The 25227-nt window shown below is 42.1% G+C and overlaps 1 protein-coding gene and 1 long non-coding RNA gene across 2 annotated transcripts in view; one reads left to right on the top strand and one right to left on the bottom strand.

Annotated features, from left to right (window-relative positions):
* Positions 1-25227, bottom strand: part of B3GAT2 (beta-1,3-glucuronyltransferase 2) — an 87931-nt gene that overhangs the window by 30548 nt on the left and 32156 nt on the right. The window contains exon 2 of the mRNA XM_043438932.1: positions 24233-24377. Coding sequence (XP_043294867.1) covers positions 24233-24377 — 145 coding nt within the window. The remainder of the gene's footprint in view (positions 1-24232; positions 24378-25227) is intronic.
* LOC122422509 lies at positions 196-19131 on the top strand. The gene is made up of 3 exons (XR_006263867.1): positions 196-230; positions 5440-5559; positions 18992-19131. It is a non-coding gene; the product is annotated as an uncharacterized LOC122422509 (long non-coding RNA).

Below are 25227 nucleotides of genomic sequence, written 5' to 3'. Positions count from 1 at the left end.
TACACACCGAGTAAACCAGAATTGAAAGAGACACATGCACCCCAATGTTCATTGCAGCACTGTTTATAATAGCCAGGACATGGAAGCAACCTAGATGTCCATCAGCAGTTGAATGGATAAGGAAGCTGTGGTGCATATACACCATGGAATATTACTCAGCTCTTAAAAAGAACGTGTTTGAATCAGTTCTAATGAGGTGGATGAAACTGGAGCTTATTACACAGAGTGAGGTGAGTCAGAAAGAAAAACACCAATACAGTATATTAACGCATATATATGGAATTTAGAAAGATGGTAATGATGACCCTATATGCGAGACAGCAAAAGAGACACAGAAGTCTCACAGAAGAGACTTCTGGACTCTGTGGGAGAAGGCGAGGGTGGGATGATTTGAGAGAATAGCACTGAAACATGTGTATTACCATATGTGAAATAGATCATCAGTCCAAGTTTGATGCATGAAACAGGGCACTCAGGGCTGGTGCACTGGGAATGACCCAGAGGGATGGGATGGGGAGGGGGGTGGGAGGGGGGTTCAGGATGGGGAACACATGTACACCCATGGCTGATTCATGTCAACGTATGGCAAAAACCACCACAGTATTTAAAGTTATTAGCCTCCAATTAAAATAAATATTTAAAAATAAACAAAAAATTTAAGAGAATAAACAACTTTCAAATGACTATATTTTTAAAAAATAAAATGAAAGATAAAAATCATGATCATCTCAATAAATGCAGGAAGAAGCTTTTTAAACAAAAATTCAACATCCATTCATGATTTAAAAAAAAAAAAAACAGTCAACTAAGTATACATAGAGAGAATGTACCTCAATATAATAAAGGGTATATATGACAGGCTCACAGCTAATATCATCACTTCAGTCAGTTCAGTCACTCAGTCATGTCCAACTATTTGTGACCCCATGAATCGCAGCACGCCAGGCCTCCCTGTCCATCACCAACTCCCGGTGTTTACTCAAACTCATGTCCATCGAGTTGGTGATGCCATCCAGCCATCTCATCCTCTGTCATCCCCTTCTCCTCCTGCCCCCAATCTCTCCCAGCATCAGGGCCGTTTCCAACGAGTCAACTCTTCGCATCAAGTGGCCAAAGTATTGGAGTTTCAGCTTCAGCATCAGTCCTTCCAATGAACACCCAGGACTGATCTCCTTTAGGATGGACTGGTTGGATCTCCTTGCAGTCCAAGGGATTCTCAAGAGTCTTCTCCAACACCACAGTTGAAAAGCATCAATTTTTCAGCGCTCAGCTTTCTTCACAGTCCAACTCTCACATCCATACATGAACACTGGAAAAATCATAGCCTTGACCAGACAGACCTTTGTTGGCAAAGTAATGTCTCTGCTTTTTAATATGCTGTCTAGATTGGTCATGATTTTCCTTCCAAGGAGTAAGCGTCTTTTAATTTCATGGCTGCAGTCACCATCTGCAGTGATTTTGGAGCCCCCAAAAATAAAGTCACCCACTGTTTCCACTGTCTCCCCATCTATTTCCCATGAGGTGATGGGACCAGATGCCATGATCTTAGTTTTCTGAATGTTAAGCTTTAAGCCAACTTTTTCACTGTCCTCTTTCACTTTCATCAAGAGGCTTTTTAGTTCCTCTTCACTCTGTGCCATAAGGGTGGTATCATCTGTATATCTGAGGTTATTGATATTTCTCCCGGAATCTTGATTCCAACTTGTGCTGCTTCCAGCCCGGCGTTTCTCCTGATATCCTCTGCATATAAGTTAAATAAGCAGGGTGACAAGACACAGCCTTTACGTACTCCTTTTCCTATTTGGAACCAGTCTGTTGTTCCATGTCCAGTTCTAACTGTTGCTTCCTGACCTGCATACAGGTTTCTCAAGAGGCAGGTCAGGTGGTCTGGTATTCCCATCTTTTTCAGAATTTTCCACAGTTTATCGTGAAGCTAATATCATACTCAATGGTAAAAAGCTGAAAGTTTTCCTCTAATATCAGGAATAAGAAGGATACCACTTTTATTCAGTACAGTATTAGAAGTCCTAGTCAGATAAATCAGGCAAGGAAAAGAAAGAAAAGTCATGCAAATGGCAAGGGAAGAAGTAAAACTGTCACTATTTGCAGATGACATATTATCCATTGAAATCCTAAAGACACCACCAAAAATTGTTAGAATAAACAAATTCAATAAATCAAAGGATACAAAATCAATATACATAAATCTGTTGCATTTCTCTATGTTAATAACAAACTATCATAAATAGAAATTAAGAAAACAATACCAGTTACAGTTGCATCAAAAAGAATAAATTATCTAGGGAGAAATTTAACCAAGAAGGTAGGGGGAGAGGGATAGATTAGGAGTTTGGGGTTAAGATATACACACTACTATATATAAAATAGATAATCAACAAAGACCTATTCTATAGCAGAAAGAACTATACTCAATATTTTGTAAAAACCTATAAAAGAAAAGAGTCTGAAAATAGATATATATGCATGTATAACTGAATCACTCTGCTGTACGCCTGAAATTAACACAACAATGTAAACTGTAACACAACACTGTATTTCAAAAAAAAGAAACTTAGCCAAGAAGGTTAAATATCTGTATACTGAAAACTATGAGACATTGATGAAAGAAATGAGAACAGAAATGGAAAGATATTCCATGCTTGTGAATTAAAAGCACTAATGCTGTTAAAATTTCCATTCTACTCAAAGCAATCTAGTCAATACAATCCCTATCAAAATCCTAAAGGCATTTTCTCAAAGACAGAAAAACAACCCTAAAATTTGTATAAGACCACACAAGACCCCAAGTAGCCAAAACAATCTTGAGAAAGAAGAACAAAGCAGGAGGCATTATACTCCCTGACTTCAGACTATATTATAAAGCTATAGTAATCAAAACAGTGTGGTATTGGCATAAGCACAGACACACAAATTGTTGAAATAGATCAGAAAGCCCTCAAATAAATTCATACACACACATATATAATATATATATATAATATATATATATATATATATATATACAGTCAATTCAAGGAGCCAAGAATATACAAGGGGAAAAGGACAGTTTCTTAAATAAATTGTGTAAATAAATTGTGCTGGAAAAATGGACAGCCACATGCAAAAGAATGAAACTGGACCATTCTGTTATATCATACACAAAAACTTAAAATGGATTAAAGATTTGAATAGGAGGCCTGAAACCATAAAACTCCTTGATGACACTTTCCACATAGGTGGAAAGTTATCTGACATCAGTCTTGGCAGTGATAGTTTGCATCTGATACCAAAAGCCAAAGCAACAGAAGCAAAAAATAAACAAGTGGGACAATATCAAACCAAGAACCTTCTACACAGCAAAAGAAATCATCAGCAAAATGAAAATGCAAATCATATATCCTATACAGGGTTAATATGCAAAATGCATAAAGAATCATAAAACTGAAAGCAAAAAACAATTTCATTTTAAAAATGGGCAGAGGATCTGAATAGACATTTTTTTTCCAAAGAAGATATACAATAAGCAACAGGTACATGAAAAGGTGCTCAAAACCACTCAGCATCAGGAAAATGAAGATCAAAACCACAATGAGATACCATCTTACACCTGTTAGAATTTCTGTTATCAGGAAGAAAAGAAATAACAAGTGATTGATGAAGATGTGGAGAAAAGGGAGTTATTGTGCACTGCTGCTGGGAATGTAAATGCTGCTGCAGCCAGTATGGAAAATGTTATGAAGTTTCCTTAAAATTTTAAAAATAGAATCTCCACTTCTTGGTATTTACCATAAGAAAATGTAAGCATTAATTCAGAAAGATTCATGCATCCCAATGTTCATAGCAGCACTATTTACAGCACTGAAGACATGGAAGACACCTAAGTGCTCACTGACAGATGAGTGGGCAAACAAGATGTGGTATAAGTGCATACATATAACGGAATATCATTCAAGCATTAAAGAGGAGGAAACTTGCTTTTTGCAATGACATGGATGGACTTTAAGGACATCATGCTTAGTGTAACAAGTCTGGGAAAGACAACATATGATCCCGTGATTCTCATATATGTGAATTCTAAAAAATAAAACCCCAAATCATAGAAATGGAAACAGACTGTTGGTTCAGAGGTGGGGGGTGGAGGGTAGGCTTGATGGGTAAAGGTGGTCAAAAGGTAGAAAATTCCAGTTACAAAATAAGTCTTGAGGATGTAATGTACAGCATGATGACTACAGTTAATACTGTATCATATATTTGAAAATTGCTAACAGAGTAGCACCTTAATCTTAAAAGTCCTCATCACAGAAGAAAAAAAAAAACTGTAACTATATGTGGTGATAGATGTTAGCTACTTATTCTTGTGGTTATTTTGCAATATATACAAATATTGAATCATTATGTTGTACACCTGATGATAGTATAATGTCATATATCAATTACATCTCTATTAAAAATGGAAAACTGATACTTAAGTACTCGCTTTCATAATCTTATTCCTTCTAATCTTGGCATCTTCGAACATTCAACTGAAAAGCAAATATGTTAACAATAGTGTTTTAAGAATCATTTTCACTAGACTTAAATCAGATACACAAAGCAAAAAGTACTAACAGGAATGTGTCCTTTATCTATTTACTCTCATCTCTAAATTGCCACTGTTTCATGCAAATGTTCAACTACAGATTTTCATGTTTCTAAGACTGAATGCGTGCATGGCTGTGCTTTTTAATGATCATGATAAAGATTCCTGCTTCTCAACAGGCAGACAAAACTATGATTTCCGCATTTACTTCCAATTATACTTTAGGATGATTTTCTTCTAGCACAGAACAGGAATGAAAAAGCATGGCCTGCCTGTTAAATAGGTCTGTTAATCTGCTCCAGAATACTGACTGAAATTTAAGATTGCTTCAGGGTAAACCATTTTTTTTTTTTAATTACTGTGTAGTTTTTAAAACTCCTCAAAAGCCTTTTAGCAGCCATTGTTCTTTGCAGAAAAAATTAAACATGCTTTATTTCTAAGAAGTGTTCTTTATTTAATCTATAAACAATTCATTTAAATCTCTACTCTGAAAACAGTAAACCATCATGGAAAACTAAATCTTCTTGAGGAAGCAATCAGGATACTGAATAAGTATGGAAACCTTGATCTTAAGAGTAAAAGATAAATTCAGGAGGTTTAATTAACAGAATACTAAAAATATCCATGAATGATTTTCTAGTAAGTTGGTGGCAAGGAAGTAAGGCATACTAACATCAAAGATGCGTAGGGGGACCATGGTTCTATTCACTCAACAAAGGACAAGCACTGTATAAGACAGCTTATATGAGAAACCTAGAGATAAGAAAGGAGAGCGGTGACTATCAGGGACTGGGGAGGGGAGTGAGTAGGGGAAGTCATTGTTTCACATGTGGACAAAAGAATGTCATGTGCCGTTTCAGTAAACAACAAATGCTTCAGCCATCAAGCCATCAGCTGCTACTGCTGCCCTAATGACATGCACCCTGAGGCAGAAAAATCGGATACTGACCCAAACAGGGGACTGGCCCTGGTTAGTTAAGGTGCGTATCAAAGGAATGATTTCATTGAGACAAGACTTCTGCACCTTCCAATACAGAAAAGCATTAAATTCATTAAGTTGTATTGTGACTAGCAGTAGTCTTTTTTTTTTTTTTTTTAAACTAAGGTCTTTTATTTATTTTGGTAGTGCTGCATGGCATATAGGATCTTTGTTCCTTACCCGGGATTGAACCCATGTCTCCTACAGTAGAAGCATGGAGTCCTAACCGCTGGGCCACCGGGGGATTCCTAGCAGTAATCTTTATATGCTTCTTCTTGTTCAGTCATTCAGTCATGTCTCTTTGCAGCCCCATGGACTGCAGCATACCAGGCTTCCCTGTCCTCCACTATCCCCTTGAGTTTGCTCAAACCCATGTCCATTGAATCAGTGATGCCTCATCCTCTGTTGTCCCCATCTCTTCCCGCCTTCGATCTTTCCCAGCATCAGAGTCTTTTCCAGTGAGTCAGTTCCTCACATCAGGTGGCCAAAGTATTGGAGCTTCAGCTTCAGCATCAGTCCTTCCAATGAGTATTCAGGACTGATTTCCTTTAGGATTGGCTGGTTTGATCTCCTTGCTGTCCAAGGGACTCTCAAGAGTCTTCTCCAGAACCACAGTTTGAGGGCATCAGTTCTTTGGCACTCAGCCTTTTTTATTGTCCAGCTCTCACATCCATACATGACTACTGGAAAAACCACAGTTTTGACTACATGGACTTTTGTAGGTAAAGTAACGTCTCTGCTTCTTAATACGCTGTCTAGGTTTGTCATTTCAATTCTTCCAAGGAGCACATATCTTTTAATTTTATGGCTGCAGTCATCATCCACAGTGATTTTGGAGCCCAAGAAAATAAAGTCTGTCACTATTTCCATTGTTTCCCCATCTATTTGCCATGAAGTGATGGGACTGAATGCCATGGTCTTTGTTTTCTGAATGTTGAGTTTTAAGCCAGCTTTTTCACTCTCCTTTTTCACTTTCATCAAGAGGCTCTTTGACTCCCCTTCAGTTTCTGCCATTAGGGTGGTGTCATCTGCATATCTGAAGTTATTTGCATATTTGGTGTTTGACTATGGGTTTTTTAATTTGTTTGTTTCAGGCATTTTCAAAAATGCCAGTGTATCCTAGCTTGTCCCTAACCTCTTTGGGACAGTCCCTCAGAGCTGTCTGAGGGGCTCTGGGCCAAAGTCCTTGGTAATATCTTCAAATAAACCATAATTCTCAACTTTGAGGTGTTTTTTTCTTTTTCCAGACATCAAATGAGTCCAGAGTTTCATCTTGTGAGAATAAGAAGCTCTGGAGATACACAGTGGTGGACACTTCACAGCAATGTGAATGTGCTTCGCCCCTCTGTACACTTAAAATAGTTAAAATGGTAAATTATATATGTATTATACCACAATTGAAAAAGCAGATTAAACTTGCACTTCCAGTGAATATAGGCAGTCTTTATATTGTTAGTGATGCTTTTCAGTCATCATAATTTTAAGAATGATTCTCCTGTGCTCAAAGTCTTTTCTTGCTTGACCATTGGAAGTGTTTTCCATTTTATTAAGCATTCTCAAACCTTAGTATGGTCATTTCAGGCAGCCCAGTGATAAAGAATCCGCCTGCCAATGCAGGAGGTGCAAGAAATACAGGTTCAATACCTGGGTCGGGAAGATCCCCTGGAGTAGAAAATTGGCAACCTACTCCAGAATTCTTGCCTGGAAAATTCCATGGACAGAGGAGCCTGGCAGGCTACAGTCCATGGGGTTGCAAAGAGTCAGACACAACTGAGTGGGCACAGCACAGCAGCAGCAAACCTTTTGCTGCTGTTGTGAGTCGCCCAGTTGTGAGTCGCCCAGTCGCTCCTGCTATGCAGTGTTGTTCTTTGCAGTACTGGATTTTACTTTCATCACCAGACACATCCACAACTGAGCGTTGTTTCCACCTTTGGCGCAGGAGCTTCATTCTTTCTGGGGCTATTAGTAGTTCTCTGCTCTTCCCCAGTAGCATATTGGACAGCTTCAGACTTGGGGGACTCATCTTTTGGTGTCATATCTTTTTGTTCTTTTATACAGTTCATGAGGGTCTCACAGCAAGTACACTGGGGTGGTTTGCCATTCGCTCCTCCATTGGATCATGTTTTGTCAGGACTCTCTGCTATGACTCATCTGTCTTGGGTGGCCCTACACAGCATGGCTCATTGAGTTATGCAAGCCCTTTCTCCACGAGAAGGCAGTGGTGGTGAAGATAACCAAAGCATGGGATTATCTTGCCTCAACCTCCTAGAGTGACTCAACGGGTGGCCCGGGAGGGGCCCAACCTACAGACTGGACTAGAACGAACCAGAGGAGGGAACTGGAAGCTTCTGACCACCTACACCAGCCGTTCTGGTCTCTGGCTGTAGTTTATAATCACCTCAAGACCTAAAATAAATATATACACACCCCAACACCAGGCCCTTATCCAGAGGTTTAATGGATCGACGATGGAACCCATTTCTGGGTATTTTTCCAAAGCTCTGTAGATCATTTTTGATGTGTAGCCAGGCTGAGAGCCACACTAAGCAAGACTCTCCTTAGAGAGCTCTCTGCGGGTGCAGTTCAATATCCCCTCTTTAAAAAAATCTTACAAGAGATAATGGTAATACGGTCTCAGAAGGAATAAGAAGCTGTAAAACTTAAATTTACATAAACCTTAAACTAGAAAAGAAAGACAATATTCATGACCTGGGCAGACTTTGCAGCTATGACTGTCAGCGACAGTGCGAGGCCTGGAGAGGCAGGGGCAAACCTGTGTCCCTGGGGCCCTCTCTCCTGGCAAAGTGGGCAGGGGGCAGGAGTCCCACTGGAGCACCACCATGAGGACAAGTGCGGAAGCACAAAGCAGGCAGGGCGGCGGGAGTCCCACTGGAGCGCCACTGTGAGGACAAGTGCGGAAGGGCAAAGCTAGCGGGATGGCGGGAGTCCCACTGGAGCGCCACTGTGAGGACAAGTGCGGAAGCACAAAGCAGGCAGGGTGGCGGGAGTCCCACTGGAGCGCCACCGTGAGGACAAGTGCGGAAGGGCAAAGCTAGCGGGGCGGCGGGAGTCCCACTGGAGCGCCACCGTGAGGACAAGTGCGGAAGCGCAAAGCAGGCAGGGCGGCGGGAGTCCCACTGGAGCGCCACCGTGAGGACAAGTGTGGAAGCGCAAAGCAGGCAGGGCGGCGGGAGTCCCACTGGAGCGCCACTGTGAGGACAAGTGCAGAAGGGCAAAGCTAGCGGGGTGGCGGGAGTCCCACTGGAGCGCCACTGTGAGGACAAGTGTGGAAGAGCAAAGGGGGAGGGTCGGCAAGAGTCCCACTGGAGCGCCACTGTGAGGACAAGTGCGGAAGCGCAAAGCAGGCAGGGCGGCGGGAGTCCCACTGGAGCGCCACCGTGAGGACAAGTGCAGAAGGGCAAAGCAGGCGGAGTGGCGGGAGTCCCACTGCAGCGCCACCATGAGGACAAGCGTGGAAAGGCAAAACAGGCAGGGCGGCGGGAGTCCCACTGGGGCGCCACCGTGAGGACAAGCGCAGAAGGGCAGGGCTCTGGGGAGCGGGTGAGACGCGCATGTGCTAAGGAAGGAAAATCTGGACAAACTTCGCCGGGAGAAAGTAATGCTGGGGCCACAAATTGGTCTTGAGGAGTGACTAGAAACTCACTAAGCAAAGGTGAGAAGACGGTGACATTCCGTATTCTGCTCTGCTTGGTGTTATTAGCTTAGGCAATGCTGGGCGAATTTGCACCAAGGGGAGATCAGTGCAGAGTCTGGGGTGGAGGGAAAACCTAGCTGACCTTACCGCTTGAAGCCAGGTTCAGCAAACAGCCTTGAGTTAGCTGGACAGAGTGCCGGCCCTTAATTCTCATCATTCCTCCCAACGAACTGTTTGCCTCTTTAATAGATTTCATACGAAAATTACATCTACGGATGTCCTCCTGGGGTGCTCCAGGGAAAGTCAAAGTAGTAAAAAGGACATTTCTGCCCCACCTCCTGTAGCCTGGTTAGAAAATCGTCTTAACCTTCCCCAGGAGCCATGGTATTTGTACAGAAAACGTGTGCTCCCTCTGCAGCAGTGGGGGAGGTGGGGCAGCCACACAGAACACCCTGCAAATCTACACGTTACAACTGGCATTTGCTTTTGAAAGCACAACTGCATTTTTGTTTGTTTAGTTTTTTCAGCTGGGAAACCGCAAAAGTGAGGGCGTATCTGCTCCTGAATTCTTAACTGATATTTTTTTTTGGTTTGTTTTTCTCCTATTGACCATTCTCTGTGGCTGGTATTTTCTCTAAAGTTGGGGCCAATGTTTATCTCCACATGCCATCCTGCCCACCGAGCCAATTCGCTGAATGAAGAGGAGGGAGGTCCACCAGTCAGGGGGAGGAAAAACGTCCATCAAGACCCCCCAGCCAGGGCTTTGCATGGACTTCGGTATTGACCTTTCAGGTGGATGAACCTGAAACAGACACACAGGTACAGACACAAAGGTTCACAGAACAACATGCACTCTGCAAGTGTCTCTTCTCCTTTCAGCATCACTCCCCAGGCAGGTGGTCTGATCCCTAAACCACAGGTGAGGAAACCAAGAAGCACAGCCTGCTATGCTCAAGGAGGGGCTGGAGCCAGCGCCTCATCCCCACGGCTGCCCATACGGATGTGACCCCCACCGTGGATGGTCCCACACCCACCCGCTGAGTGCATCCTGCTTCCTGGTTACCAGTCATCTGAGTAAGTGGGTGTCTACAGTTCTGTATCCCATGGTCTGAGTGTGAGGTCTGACTCTGGGAAGAACCCCGCAGCCTCTGATTTGCGGATGAGAAGGACAAGCTCAGATATAGAGCCCAGTCCCTTGGCTGTAGGTGAGTCAGCGTCAGGACCATCTCTGGACCTGAGTTTGAACGCTGGTTCCACCATCTAATCACTGGGCAGCCTTTGCCAAGTTACTCAGCCTGCCTGGGACTCCACTTCCTAGTGTGTAAATGAGGATAATAATACAAGCCTCCTGGGGCGAGGATTACATGAGAAAGCACACAGAGCTCCTGAGGACACCTGCTGCCCATAAATGCTCAGCAAACTAATTGCTAAGTCTGAGGACTTCACTGCTCTCAGGGAAAACATGGTTTTCAAAAGTCTTAGTCCTAAATGAAAGCTTGAGGGAAATCTTCAATTGAAATCTGAAATCTTCAACTGAACTCGAGGGAAGTTACAATCTATAAATGCAAAACTGCTATATTTGAAGTGGGATGGGCCCTGAAAACACTCTGCCCTCTTTCCTGCAGCCCCCTCCCTCACCCCTCCCTCTTGCCCACCCCTCCCCCTTGCCCAGCCCCAGTGTGGATATCCCATCCCCAGCTACCCCAGGAAGGGACCCTGGTTATGGGCTCACAGCTGCTCCTCACCCAGATTGCCCACTTCTCCCAGAGTGGTCAGGCTGCATGTGACCAGTGCTGAACGAGCCCCAGAGTCAGCAAATGTCTGAGGGCTTCTCGAATAGACACCTAGTTCTGGAGATCTCCAGCCAACATCCCTGTGGTTCTGCCTGAGGTCAGGACTGGCCGCTGCCAGGTCAGCCACGCTGCACTGACCCAGGGGCAGAGTCCCACGTCAGTCCCCAGATCGTGCACCAAAAGGTATTATGGGACACATCAAGCCATTCAATGGAGAAGATTCATTAACTTTATCTGTTTCATAAAAATCACTCACAGACTGAAAACCAAACACAAATTACACATGGCTCCAAAGTGGCAAGAAGGCCATTCTTTCCATTTTCTTGCACAGTTTATATTCACAGAGCAAAGAAAACCTTCATCTACTGTGGCTCTGCTCATTTGGCTTTGATGACCATCTGACCTGGGCTGATATTACTGCATGTATGCATGCTAAGTCTCTTCAGGCATGTCTGACTCTTTGCAACCCTATGGACTGCAGCCTCTCAGGCTCATTTGTCCATGGGATTCTCCAGGCAAGAACGCTGGAGTGGGTTGCTACGCCCTCCTCCCAGGGATCTTCCTGACCCTGGGATTGAACCTGTGTCTCTTACATCTACCTGCACTGGCCGGTGGGTTACCACCAGTGCCACCCAGGAAGCCCTGATATTACTGCATCATCTACTAAAAAAGGGCCTGCTGAGTAAATAACCCAGAGCAGGGTCCTTGTCAACAGGTGTCAAGAAGAAGAACGTCTTGTTCAACAGTTACCTCCACTGAGGCCCACCCCCCCCACCCCGAGAGAGCTTCAGTGGGTCCACCTGTCATCCTCCACTCATTGTCAAGTGAACAGTCATCAGTTATAACTTTTTTTTTTTTTTTTTAAGGTCTGCCTGCTGAGCTGGCCATGAAGCAGAGACTCTGGAGGGGAGCAGTGGTTCTTATGACTGCTTATGGCTGCTTCCCTGGAAGCAGGTATTGTCAGAAAGTCTTCTGACCAATCCTGAGGAAATCTGGTACACTAATGGAAGCAGCTTTGTCTTGGATGGAAAAAGAAAAGCCGGATATGCAGTAGTCTCCAATTTTGAGACCATAGAGGCTATATCTTTGCCACCAGATACTTCAGACCAGTTGGCTGAGCTCATAGCCCTGACTCAAGCTTTAGAGCTGGGAAAAGGAAAAAGAGTAGCTATTTACACTGACTCCAAGTATGCCTTTCTGTGGCTCATGTGGCTATTTGGAAAGAAAGAGGCCACTTGACCCCAATCAAATATGGTGATCAAATCCTTAGGCTCTTGGAGGCAGTCATCTGCCCACTGAGGTTTCAGTCACCCACTGTAAAGGACACCAAAAAGGGAGCATGGAAGTGGCACGAGGGAACCAAGCAGCTGATCAGGCAGCTAGGAGAGCAGCGTTACAGAACCATGACCTAATAGGGGCTGCCACCTTAGTTCCACAGACTAACTTGCCAGAAACTCCTTCATATACTGAAGGCGAGACTCTTAAAGTGAAGAGTGAGGGCTTTCAAGAAGATCATATGGGGTGGTTGCAAAAGGAGGGACTCCTTTTTCTGCCTGGAAACCTCCAATGGAAGTTGGTTAACTCCTTACATGCCATCAGTCATTTAGGGGAAAAGGCCCTCCAAAGATTACTAGAAAGTTCCTTCAGAGGAATAGGCCTCCAAATGACTATAAGGCAAGTGGTCTCCTCTTGTCCCACTTGCCAATTAAACAGCCCCCAAGGAGCTCGAAGACCCCAGTTGGCCCAGCCCGTCCAGTGACGTGGGACTTATCCAGGAGAAGACTGGCAGATGGACTTGACCCAGATGCCAGTTTCTCAAGGGTATAAATACCTATTAGTCATGATAGATACATCCACAGGATGTATCCATTGGATGCTTTCCCATCCAGACTGAGAAGGCTGAGGAGGTGGTAAAAACACTGCTCCATGAAATCATTCTGAGATTTGGCCTGCCCAGGTCATTACAAAGTGACAAGGGGACATCATTTACTTGTAAGGTCACCCAAAGGGTCTCTAAAGCATTGGGTATTACTTACTACTTCCATTGTGCCTGGAGGCCTCAGTCTTTAGGAAAAGCAAAACTATCCAAACAATTCTTGAAATCAGCAATAAAAAGATAGCCCAGGAGACCTCCCTGGGATGTAAGGAGGCTTTACCAATAGCTCTCCTCTGCACCTGTATTGCCCCTAAGGAACAGATTGGTCTTAGTCCTTATGAGATGCTGTATGGGAGACCTCTTGTTTATATCAATAACCTCTTCCTAGATTCAGAGGCTCAGACCCTCCAGTCTTATACCATGGCCATTGAGCATTTCCAACAGGATATACGCTTGTGGGGTGTCAACCAGGACCCAAAATATTCTAAAGAGCCATCACTACATGCTCCAGGGACTCAAGTCCTAAAGTCTGGGAAGATGGGTCCCCAAAGGCTCAACTCCAGCTCACATGGCAGGTCCCTTTCCCTGTAATACTTGACCCCGCAGCAATCAAGGTGCCAGGACATGACTCCTGGATTCACTACTCATGAGTCAAGCCATATAATAAAACAGAAGAGGACACTCAATACACCTGTGAGCCCCTGGGAGATGTCAGACACCTATTCAGGACTACAAATGAGTGCCATTCTAGTGAACACCCCCAAAATTAAGCTTCTGGGGATAAGATTTCTCAGGATAACTCTAAAGAGCCAATGCAGCCTGGCAGGGGTTGTTACTCCAAAATAGATAGGAGATAGAGCTCCTGATCCTTGAACAAGGAGGGACTTGAGCCATCTTGAATGAGATGTGTTGTTTCTGGGTAAATACCTCCAGCTAAGTTAAAGAAAGTCTCACAGTCCTCAAGAAAAACATTCAGATCCTATGGGATCCCAAAGAACAAGCTGGAGATCTCTCGGGTGGTTACAATCTCTCTTTGGGGGGTCCTTCTCCAGGCAAGGAGGGATTTGCAGTTGGCTAATGCCCCTACTGGGCTTCCCTGGTGGCCCAGAGGTTAAAGCATCTGCCTGCAATGCAGGAGACCTGGATTCGATCCCTGGGTTGGGAAGATCCCCTGGCGAAGGAAATGGGAACCCACTCCAGTATTCTTGCCTGGAGAATCCTATGGATGGAGGAGCCTGGTGGGCTACAGTCCACAGGGTCGCAAAGCGTTGGACATGACTGAGCAACTTCACTCACTTCACTAATGCTCCATGTACCATCACTAGTCTAACCCGTTTTGTCTCTGCCTGAGTCAACAAGCTACAAAATGCAGGGCTAGTTCAACAAGGAAACATAAAACTACACCTGACCACAGAAAATATCACTCACCCTTAGATGGACACCACTATAAGGACTCTGAGGCCTGAGACTAGCTAGAGGGGGAGGCCAAATGGCTCCCACCATCCCAGTTTGGCAGGAAGTAGCCAGAGAGATCTCGACACCCCTATCCCCAAAGAATTGGGCCTCCCATCTCTTGAGGGGGGAATGTTAGGTAGTTAGAATAGAAAAAAGGAGTTCAAAATGGCAGTCGCTTAAAGACAAAGAAAGGGAAAAGCCCATGAAAATGGAACAAAAGAAAACCCGAAGACCGGGAGTGAGAACTCCAGGTGAGACAAACGCGCCCCCTTCTTGGCTAGCCCAGTTTGCAGAGGGCAGGCTCAGCAGGGAGAAGACAAGTGAATAAAAGGAGGCAGCCAAGACAATTGAGGCCTCTCCTCTGGGGTCTGCCCACACTCACGCTTCCAGGGTGTACTTTCCTTTGCTTGCTGAATAAAACTCTGAGCTGTAATACAACTGTCACACTGTTTCACATATTTGCTGCAGTGAGGCAGAACTGAGAAAAATCACACTATCCCCCAACAGTAATCATTCAAATTTCTAAAAATTATGTCCCAATGCAAGAGGAATAATCATTTCTGCCACCACCATTGCACATACAAGAAAACTTCAGAACAAGATTTCCTTGTCTCGGAGCAAAACTCACATCTGTAGTATTCGATTTGGCAAAATAACGACAGGGTCAAACTCCGTGAAGGACAGGAAACATTCTAGTTCCAATGTCTGATACGCAAATAAGCTTCTGGTGGGGGCGAGGTTGTGGCTTCACAGAAACACAAGCAGGACAGATGGTCAGGGGCTTCTGCTGAGTGTGCGCTCAACCCCACAGAGCAAGACAGCGTGGAAATGCTGCATACGAGCCCGTTCAGTCCAGGTGTGTTTTTTTAGGAAATACGTGTGATTTTACTTATTTTTGTTTCTTAAAATTTTTTTTATTGATATATATTTGATGTATATTATGTTAGTTTCAGGTGATATGATAGTTGCATAAATTATGAAATGATCACCATGATAAGCCCCGTAACCATCTGTCCCCAAAATTATTACGATATTATGGACCATACTCCTTATGCTGTATATTACATCCCCATGGCTTATTTATTTTATAACTAGACAAGAGTACCTCCTAATCCCCTTCACCTACTTTGCCCACCTCCTACCCCCTCCCTTCTGGTAGCTACTTTTATGTTCTCTGTATCTATCAGGCTGTTTATATTTTGTCCTGTTTTGTTTAGATTCTACATATAAGTGAGATCCTATGGTGTTTGCCTTTCTCTTAACTTACTTCATTTAGCACAATACCCTTTATATCTATACACATTGTCACAAAGGCAAGATTTCATTTTTGTTTTTATGGATGAGTAATATTCCATTGTATTAATATATATGTGTGTGTATACACCTATATGTGTGCATATATATGTATACCTATATATACATATATAAATACACACACACACACATTTTCTTTATCCGTTCATCTGTTGATGGACACTTTGGTTGCTTCCATACCTGGACAATTGTAAATAATGCTGCAATGAACATTGAGGCCATGTATTCTTTCAAATTAGTGTTTCCTTCAGATAAATATCCAGAAGTAAAATTGTTGGATTATATGGTAGTTCTATTTTTAATTTTCTGAGAAGTCTCCATACTGTTTTCCATAGTGGCTATACCAATTTGCACTCCCACCAACAGCGTACAAGGATTTCCTTTTTTGCACATCATCACCAATGCTTGTTACTTGCCTTCTCACTGTTAGCCATCCTGACAGGTGTAAGGGGACATTTTGTAGTTTTGATTTTCATTTCCCTGATGATCAGCGATGTTGAGCACCTTTCCACATACTTATTGGCCATTAGTATGTCTTTTTTTGAAAAACGTCTATTTAGGTCCTCTGCCTACTTTTCAGTCAGTCAGTTTGTTTTGTGATGTTGAGCTATAAGAGCTCATTGTATATTCTGGATATTACCTCCTTACCAAATATATCATTGGCAAATATCTTCACCCTTTCAGCAGGCTGCCTTTTTATTTTCTTGATGTTTCTCTTCATTGCACAAAAGCTCTTTAGTTTGATGCAGTCCCATTTGTTTATTTTTTCTTTTGTCTCCCTTGTCAGAGATGACAAGATCCAAAAACATATTGTTAAGACTGATGTCAGAGAGGACACTGCCTCTGTTTTCTTCTGGTTTATGGTTTCGGGCCTTACATCTAATCCACTTTGAATTTATTTTTGTATATGGTGTGAGAAAGCAGTCCAGTGTCTTTCACCACATAGCTGTCCAGTTTTCCCAACATCTCGTATTGAAAAGGTTGTCTTCTCCCCATTGGACATTCTTGCTTCCTTTGTTATATATTAATCAACTGTATCAGTATGGGTTTATTTCTGGGCTTTCCATTATGTTTCATCGATCTGCACATATGTTTTTGTCCTAGTTTGATGTCTATAGCTTTGTAGTATAGTAAGAAATCAGGGAGCATGGTGCCACCAGCTTTGTTATTCTTTCTCAAGATTGCTTTGACTATTTGGGGTCTTTTCTGGTTCCAAATAAATGTTAGAATTATTCTCCTGTGAAAAATGTTGTTGGTCTTTTGATAGGGATTACACTAAATCTGTACATTGTCTTGGGGAGTTTGGTCATTTTAGCAACATTAATTCCTCCAATCCAAGAACACAGGATACCTTTCTATTTGTGTTGTCTTTAACTTCTATCATCAGTGTCTTATAGTTTCCAGAGTACAAGTCTTTTACCTCTTGAATTAGATTTATCCCTAGGCTTTTCATTCTTTTTGATGCACTTGTAAATAGTATTATTTTCCTAATTTCTCTTTCTGGTAGTTCATTGTTAACAGGTAGGAAGGTAACAGATGTTAATTTTGTACACTGAAACTTTACTGAATTCAATTATTATTTTTAATAGTTTTTTGATGGCATCTTTAGGATGTCTTAAATACAGTATCACGTCATCTGAAAATAGTGATAGTTCTACATTTCCCTTTCCAGTTTGGATTTCTTTTTCTTGTCTAACTGCTGTGGCTAGGAGTTGGCTACTATATTGATAAGTGTGGCTATCTTGTCTTACTCCTGATCTTATAGGAAATTCTTTAAACTTTTCACTGTTGGCTGTGTTTTTGTTGTATATGGACTTCATTATATTGAGGTATGTTCCCTCTATACCAAATTTCTATGAGTTATTATCATAAATGAATGTTGAATTTGTCAAAAGCTTTTCCTGCATCTATTGAGATGACACTGACTTTTATTCCCCAGCTTGTTAATGTGGTGTATTACATCAATCGATTTGTGGGTAGTGAACCATCCTTGCAGCCTTTGAACAAATCCCATCTGATCACGGTGTATAATCACTTTAATGTTTTGTTGAATTCAGTTTGCTAACATTTTGTTGAGGACTTTTGCATCTATGTCCCTTAGTAATAATGTCCTATTAATTTATTTTTGCTTTCTTTGTCCTTTCTTTTTTCTGTGGTGTCTGTGATGTCTCTGGTATCAAAATGATGCTGGCCTCATAAAATGAGTTTGGAAACATTCCTTCCTCTTTGTAATAGAATAGTTTGAGAAGAATAGGCATTAACTCCTATTTAAATTTTTCTAAAATTCACCTATGATGCTGTTTGGTCCTGGACTTTTATTTGTTAAGAGTTTTTAACTGACTGATTCCAGTTTATTAGTGGTAACTGGGTCTGCTCATATTTTATATTTCTTCCTGATTCAGTCTTGAGAGATTATACATTTTTAGGAATTTATTCATTTCTTCTATAATATATTATCCATTTTATTGGAAATTTTTGTAGTGATGTCTAACAATCCTTTGTGTTTCTGTGGTGTTGGTTGTAATGTCTCCTCTTTCAGCTCTGATTTTATTTATTTGGATCCCCTCTTTTCCTCTTGCTGAGTCTGGTTAAAGCTTTATCAATTTATCTTTTCAAAGTACCATTCTGAGTTTCACTGATCTTTTCTATTGTTTTTTCTTGCTCTCTGTTTCATTTATTAGTGTCCTGATCTTTATGATTCATTCCTTTGACTACCTTCTGGTTTTGTTTTTCTTTTTCTAGTTCATTTAGGTGTAATGCTAGATTGTTTATGTGGGATTTTTCCTGTTTCCTGAGGTGGGCCTTTATGCCTCTAGTTCCCCTCTAAGAACTGCTTTTGCTGTGTCCCATAGACTGTGGTACTTTATGCTTCCATTTTCATTTGTCTCTGGGTATTTTTTAAAATTTCCTCTGTGAGTTCTTCAAGACTCATTGGTTGTTTAGTGGTATGTTGTTTAGTCTCCACATATTTGGGTTTTTTGCATTATTTTCCTGTATTTGATTTCTATTTTCATACTGTTATGATCAGAAAATACATTTGATATCATTTCAATTTTCTTACATTTGCTGAAACTTGTTTTGTGTGATCTATCCTGGAAAGTGTTCCATGTGCACTTGAAAAGAGTATATATTTTGCTATTTTTTAATGACGTGTTCTGAATCTATTAACTTCATTTGCTCTAATGTGTCATTTAAAGTCAGTTTTCCTTATTGATTTTCTGTCTAGATTATCTGTCCACTGATATAAGTAGGGCACTGAAGTCCCTATTATTAATAATATTGTAATGTATTATATTATTTTCTCCCTTTGTGTTTGTTAATATTTGCTTTATGTATTTAGGTACTCCTATAATGGGTGCATGGGAGAGCTGGACTGTGAAGAAAGCTGAGCGCTGAAAAATTGATGCTTTTGAACTGTGGTGTTGGAGAAGACTCTTGAGAATCCCTTGGACTGCAAGGAGATCCAACCAGTCCATCCTAAAGGAGATCGGTCCTGGGTGTTCATTGGAAGGACTGATGCTGAAGCTGAAACTCTAGTACTTTGGCCACCTCACACGAAGAGTTGACTCATTGGAAAAGACCCTGATGCTGGGAGGGATTGGGGGCAGGAGGAGAAGGGGATGACAGAAGATGAGATGGCTGGATGGCATCACCGACTCGATGGACGTGAGTTTGAGTAAACTCTGGGAGTTTGTGATGGACAGGGAGGCCTGGCGTGCTGCGATTCATGGGGTCGCAAAGAGTTGGACACGACTGAGCGACGGAACTGAACTGATAATGGGTGCCTATACATTAACAATTATTATATCTTCTTGATGGGTCGATCCTTTTATCATTATATAATATTCATTTTTGTCTCATTTCTTCTTTGTTTTAAAGCCTTTCATCTGATGTAAGTATTGCTATACCCTGCTTTTCAATTCCATTTATGTGGAATACCTTTTTCCATGACATCACATTCAGTCTTCATGTGTCTTTAGAGATGAGGTGAATTTCTTGTAGGTAGCATATACATGGATCTTGTTTTTTATCCATTCAGCTCCTCTATGTTCTCTGATTGGAACATTTAGTCTATTTAGTGTTATTATTTTACATCTTTTTGTTTGTGTATTTCTTAACTACTTCTTATTGTGGATACAGATGATTTTATACTTTAGTCTTTTAGCTTTTTAAGCAGCTGATCTATTGCTTTTACTATATATTTGCTTTTACCAATGATATTTTTTTCCTTCTATAATTTTCATATTTTTAGTTGTGGTCTTTTCTGTTTAAAGTAGCCTCTTTAACTATATCTTGCAAAGCTGGTTGAAAGTGAAAGAAAGTGAAAGTGGTTCCGTCGTGCCTGACTCTTTGAGATCCCGTGGACTATACAGTTCATGGAATTCTCCAGGCTAGAACACTAGAATGGGTAGCCTTTCCCTTCTCCAGGGGATCTTCCCAACCCAGGTGTCAAAGCCAGGTCTCCCACATTGCAGGCCAGATTCTTTACCAGCTGAGCCACAAGGGAAGCCCAGTGGTACTGAATTCCTTTAACTTTTGCTTACCTTTAAAATCCTTTCTCCTCAAATCTGAATGCTAACCTTGCTAGGTAGAGTATTCTTAGGTAGAGTATTCCTGTTTTTTCTTCCTTTCATCACTTTGAATATATCATGCCACTCTCTTCTGGCCAGCAAAGTTCCTGACAAAAAGACAGCTGATTGTCACATGGAAGTTCCCTTGTACGTGACTACTTGCTTTTCTTTTGGTGCTTTTAAGAGTCTCTTTTTAATAATTGCCACTTTAATTATAATGTCTTGGTGTGGACCTCATTGAGTTCATCTTTTTTGGGACACTCTGCTTCCTGGACCTGGCTGTCAATCTCCTTTCCCAGGTTAAGAGTTTTCAGCTACTTTTCTCTCCAAATAAGTTATCTACCTCTTTCTCTCTCTCTTCTCCTTCTGAGAGCCCTCTAATGTGAACGTTAGTACACTTGATGTTGTCCCAGAGGTCTCTTAAACTACCACCATTTAAAATTTTTTTTTTCTGTTCAGCTTGATTTCCACTACTCTGTCTTCCAGATCACTGACCTGTTCCTCTATATTATCTAATCTACTGTTGATTCCTTCTAGTGTAATTTTTATTTCATTTACTGTATTCCTAAATTCTGCTTCATTCTTCTTTATATTTTCTAGCTCTTTCTTGAAATTCTCACCATGTTTGTTCATTCTTCTGAGTTTGATGAGCTTGTTTATAATTACCACCTTGAACTCTTTATCAGATAAATTCATTATCTCCACTTTTTTAGTTCTCTTTCTGAGGTTGTCCTGTTCTTTGATTTAGAACATATTGTTCCATCTCCTTATTTTGCCCAGTTTTGTTTATTTCTATGTGTTAGGTGGGCTGGTTAACGTTTCTCGATCTTGGAGAAGTGGCCTCATGTCGGAGATGTCCTATGGGGCCCCACAGGCTACTCTTCCAGAGCTATATGCTCTAGGGGTGCCTCCTCTGTGGGCTGCGTGCCTTCTTCTTCTGTGGCTGGGCAGGCTACTGTGAGTGTGCTGGTGGGAGCCTGGACCCTGGCCTGGCTGGCTACAGGGATGTTCGTCTCATGGGGCTGTGGGCCTGCAGGTAACAATCTCACATGGCTGGCTCCACATTCCATGGGCCTTCAGGCTGGTGCTGGCCCAAGGAGCCAGGTCCCCATGCAGCTGCCAGTTACATTTTTAATCAGTTTGTGGCAATCCAAGTGAGGCCCGGGCTCCAATGCAGGCCTGTCATGCAATGATCACAACCATTTTTAAAGCAGTGCTTCTCAGGCTTTCCTGGGTGCAGCAGGGAAGCAGGCTTTCTGCTTCCTTCTCTCCAGAGATTGTGACTGTGGGTATCTGTCCCTTGAAATTGGGGTGGGAAGTATCGTTTGTACAAGAACATTCAAAAGATCTTCCTCTTGTCCCACTAAGAATAAATGGATTATATGGAATCTAAACAAAGCTGTGGAGTTTCAAGTTTTAGGATGAGAACAAACTGCCTCAAAGTCAGATCTTTATCTATCAATCTTACCAATCACTGTCAGGTAAAGATTTCCAAAAATATCAATAATTTACCGAAAACTAACTTGCAAAGCAAATTCATGCGTGAATAAAATAATTTAGTGTTTCAAAAGTTGTTTTCTTTGAGGCAGAAATTTTATTCCTATTTTAAAATAATTATAATTAATACAAAATTAGCAAATCATTCATTTTTTTATGATAGCTCTTATGCTTTGAAATATAATAAGGGGCTTAGAAAAATCTAAATATAAGTCATGTCATGGAGAAAGGTTTCCCAGAGATTTTGGCAGTGAAAGAGCATCAAATATCTTATCATTATCCAGCCTAAATCACAAAACCCATGTGCCTTTCTTGAATTTTGGATATATCTATTTGGATCCAAATTCTGGGGGAAGCAATGCAAAACACTCAATGGGCTTACTGTTTACTGGATACTTGATCATCTACATAAAGCTCTTACAGCAAAATCCAGGAAGATGTATCCATGTTATTCTCACCTTGAAGTTACCTTGCAGGGTGATGGGCAGAGATGCTCCTGGGAAGTTCAGGCAAGGCTCTGGGGACAATTAGGACCAGCTATCTGCCAGCTGGCTGTGTTAGCAGTCACACCCTCACTTAGAATCCAGGGACCTGGACTTTTCTTTGGACTTCCAAGGTTGGAAGCCAGGGAAGGGAGGAATTCATTAGAGAAGAGCTCACCAGTCACTCACTCCCTCATTCCACATGAGGAGACCAACTCCCTGAGAAGCACAAGATTTTTCCTAATAGTACTCAAGTCTGCTCAAAGGGATACTTCTGAACAGAAAAACAAAAAACAAAAAACCTTGATTCTCAAAAGACACGTTATAAGTTATAGTCAGTCAGTCAGTCATACAGAGCCGCAAACTCAGACTGGACTGAGGAGACAACTCTTTTGAAAATCCTTGAGACCTTCCAAATACGGCTGACCTGCCTCTCCGTCTGCCTTCGGGAAGATGCTTTGGTTGAGAGGCCAGCCCAGCTCTGGGGCGGTAAGAACTGGGGGATGAGGAGTAGGGCTTGGATTGGAAGAGTGATGGAGAGATTAGGATGCAGGGAAAGGGTTTGGGAGAGGAGGATCAGGGAAGGGTCACAGGCCATGACACCTGGTCCCCAAATGAGGCACTCAGGAAATGTTGAGTAAGGATGTCCTAGCCTGTCTTCTCCTGTGACGCAGGGCAGTGGACCAGCGGTCCACAAGGCTCTCTCCAGCAGCTCTCATCCGTAGTCCTCTTCATAGCCTTACTCCCTCAAATTTATAGTACTGTCAGAACTAAAGTGATAAAGCCAGTCAGAACACAGCCTCCATCCCATCAGAATTCCAAATGTAGTGACTCCGACTACAGCTGGGAAATAACACACAAAAGCTTGACCAAGCCCAGGCTGACAGACAGAGCTCTGTTTCAGATCTGAAGATGGATGAGATCAATTTTGAAGCTTCTCTGCCTTCATCTTCTAGGTTATAGATGTCAGTGATTTTTCTTTTTTTTTTTTTTTTTGCCTCCAAGCCTCATGTTTCAAACTGCATCCTTCTAGAGTAATCACAGGCATCATTTTATATAACCCCTAGAAAATGAGTTGCTTTGTGATGAAGCAGCATTTTAGAATTTGTGGTCTACTGTAGGTTTTATTCAATTTAGTTGGTTGGTCTTCAACCAATGTCAAAGACAGTTTCATTTCAAGAACTTCAAAAGACAGTTATATTTAATGTTAATCCCTGTTTGAACAACCAGTCATCCAATTTTATATTTTAGTTACTAAATGTATCAATAAGCACTAAATGTATCAGCAATCATCAAAATGATTGGCTTGCCTATACCATATCCCTGTTACATTTACCAGTACACATGTGATATATTATAACACATGTGATTATACTATAACCAGTACACATGTGATATATTATACATGTGATATATTATAATACATGTGATTATACTTTAACCAGTACACATGTGATATATTATAACACATGTGACTATACTATAACCAGTACACATGTGATATATTATACATGTGATATAACACATGTGATTATACTATAACCAGTACACATGTGATATATTATACATGTGATATATTATAACACATGTGATTACACTATAACCAGTACACATGTGATATATTATACATGTGATATATTATAACACATGTGATTATACTATAACCTGCACACATGTGATATATTATAACCAGTTGGACTTAAAGCAGAGAGAGTTGCAGGCTGCAGAGCCTGTGAAACCTGGGCCACGTCTGGTCCCCACCAGCTCCCCTGTCCCCAGCCCACCCTGGACAAAGGGATGGCTGTATGGACAGGTGACAAAGTGGAATGAGCATTTTCTAATCACCCCCAAAATCAATTTCTCCTTGAATTACCCCCAAAGCCTGCTTTGAGGGTTTAGTTAAATAGTTCATCGGCTGAACGTAATACAGCCTAGGGTTGAACCAAAGCAGTCTTTCAAAGCGTCCTTCCCCCGGTGCAGTTACACCCAGGAGAGGCGGCAGGAACAAACCCCGCCATCCGCGCGCCTCACCTGCCATGTCGATGGCGAAAGGCCTGTCTGCCCTCCAGCCGGTGTACCAGCCCACGACTTTGCCGTTCTCCACCAGCGGACGTTCGTAGCGCCGCCCGCCGACCAGGCCCACCGGCCAGACGGATACCTTGCGAGTCGTTCGCATCTACAAAAGCAGAAAGAGAAGTGGTTGAAGGTTCCTTAGGGAAAAGGCCCTGAAAGGAGGAAAGGAAAGTGAGCCACATTAGAAATGGAGTGGAGATTTTCAGTTCACTGCCCTGTGCCGCCCTGGACTCAGTCAGGGGCTCAGGGCTGAGAAATAAAGTGGGTCGGTGTCTGAACAGCGCTCACCTCCTTGGAAGCTAAGTTGTGGCCATCAGATATTGTCTCCGTGTCTCAAAGCTGAATCTGCAACAATACTCGGTACCTCCAGAAATGAGGAGGCTGGCTGATCCCCGGGGAACCGCACGTCCAGTAACAGCAGGAGTTCCGCTCAGACACCAGGCACCCTCCGGACTGACAGAAAGAAAAATGTACCCTAAATTCGCTTGCCTTTCAAAGGCAGTTTGGCCAAATTCGCGAGGAATGCCCCGTGCCAGTGACTGGAATCTCTGATCCTCTCCAGGTACACGCTCTTGTGCTTCATGGAGCTCTGGGCAAAGACAGCCCTCAACCAGAAGTTTATCTCCTAGATTTCTTTAAGGGGAAAGACTCAGAGTTCACAGAAATACAGTTCTCTTCTCAATTCACTCCACCTTCAGACCCCTGTCTTCTTGCAAAACTGCAGAAAAGGGAAACATTTCCATTTTTTCGTTTGATATCTCAAAGCCAAGCATACTGAAAAACCAAGTTAAATCTAATACATGTTTTTCTTACAGTGACAAAATGGCCTTGTGTCTAACAAGGCACAAAAATAGCGCTGTGTCCTTTTTTTGATATTTCCTTAAAATGCCTGTGATGTTTCAGCTCCTAAACTGCTTTTTCCTGGAGCACTAAATGTTTAAATGTGGAAAGCT

This window comes from Cervus canadensis, chromosome 20, assembly GCF_019320065.1.
Source record: "Cervus canadensis isolate Bull #8, Minnesota chromosome 20, ASM1932006v1, whole genome shotgun sequence".
Taxonomy (NCBI): Eukaryota; Metazoa; Chordata; class Mammalia; order Artiodactyla; family Cervidae; genus Cervus; species Cervus canadensis.
Note: the sequence above shows the minus strand (reverse complement) of the source record. Positions and strands in the feature narration are given on the sequence as shown.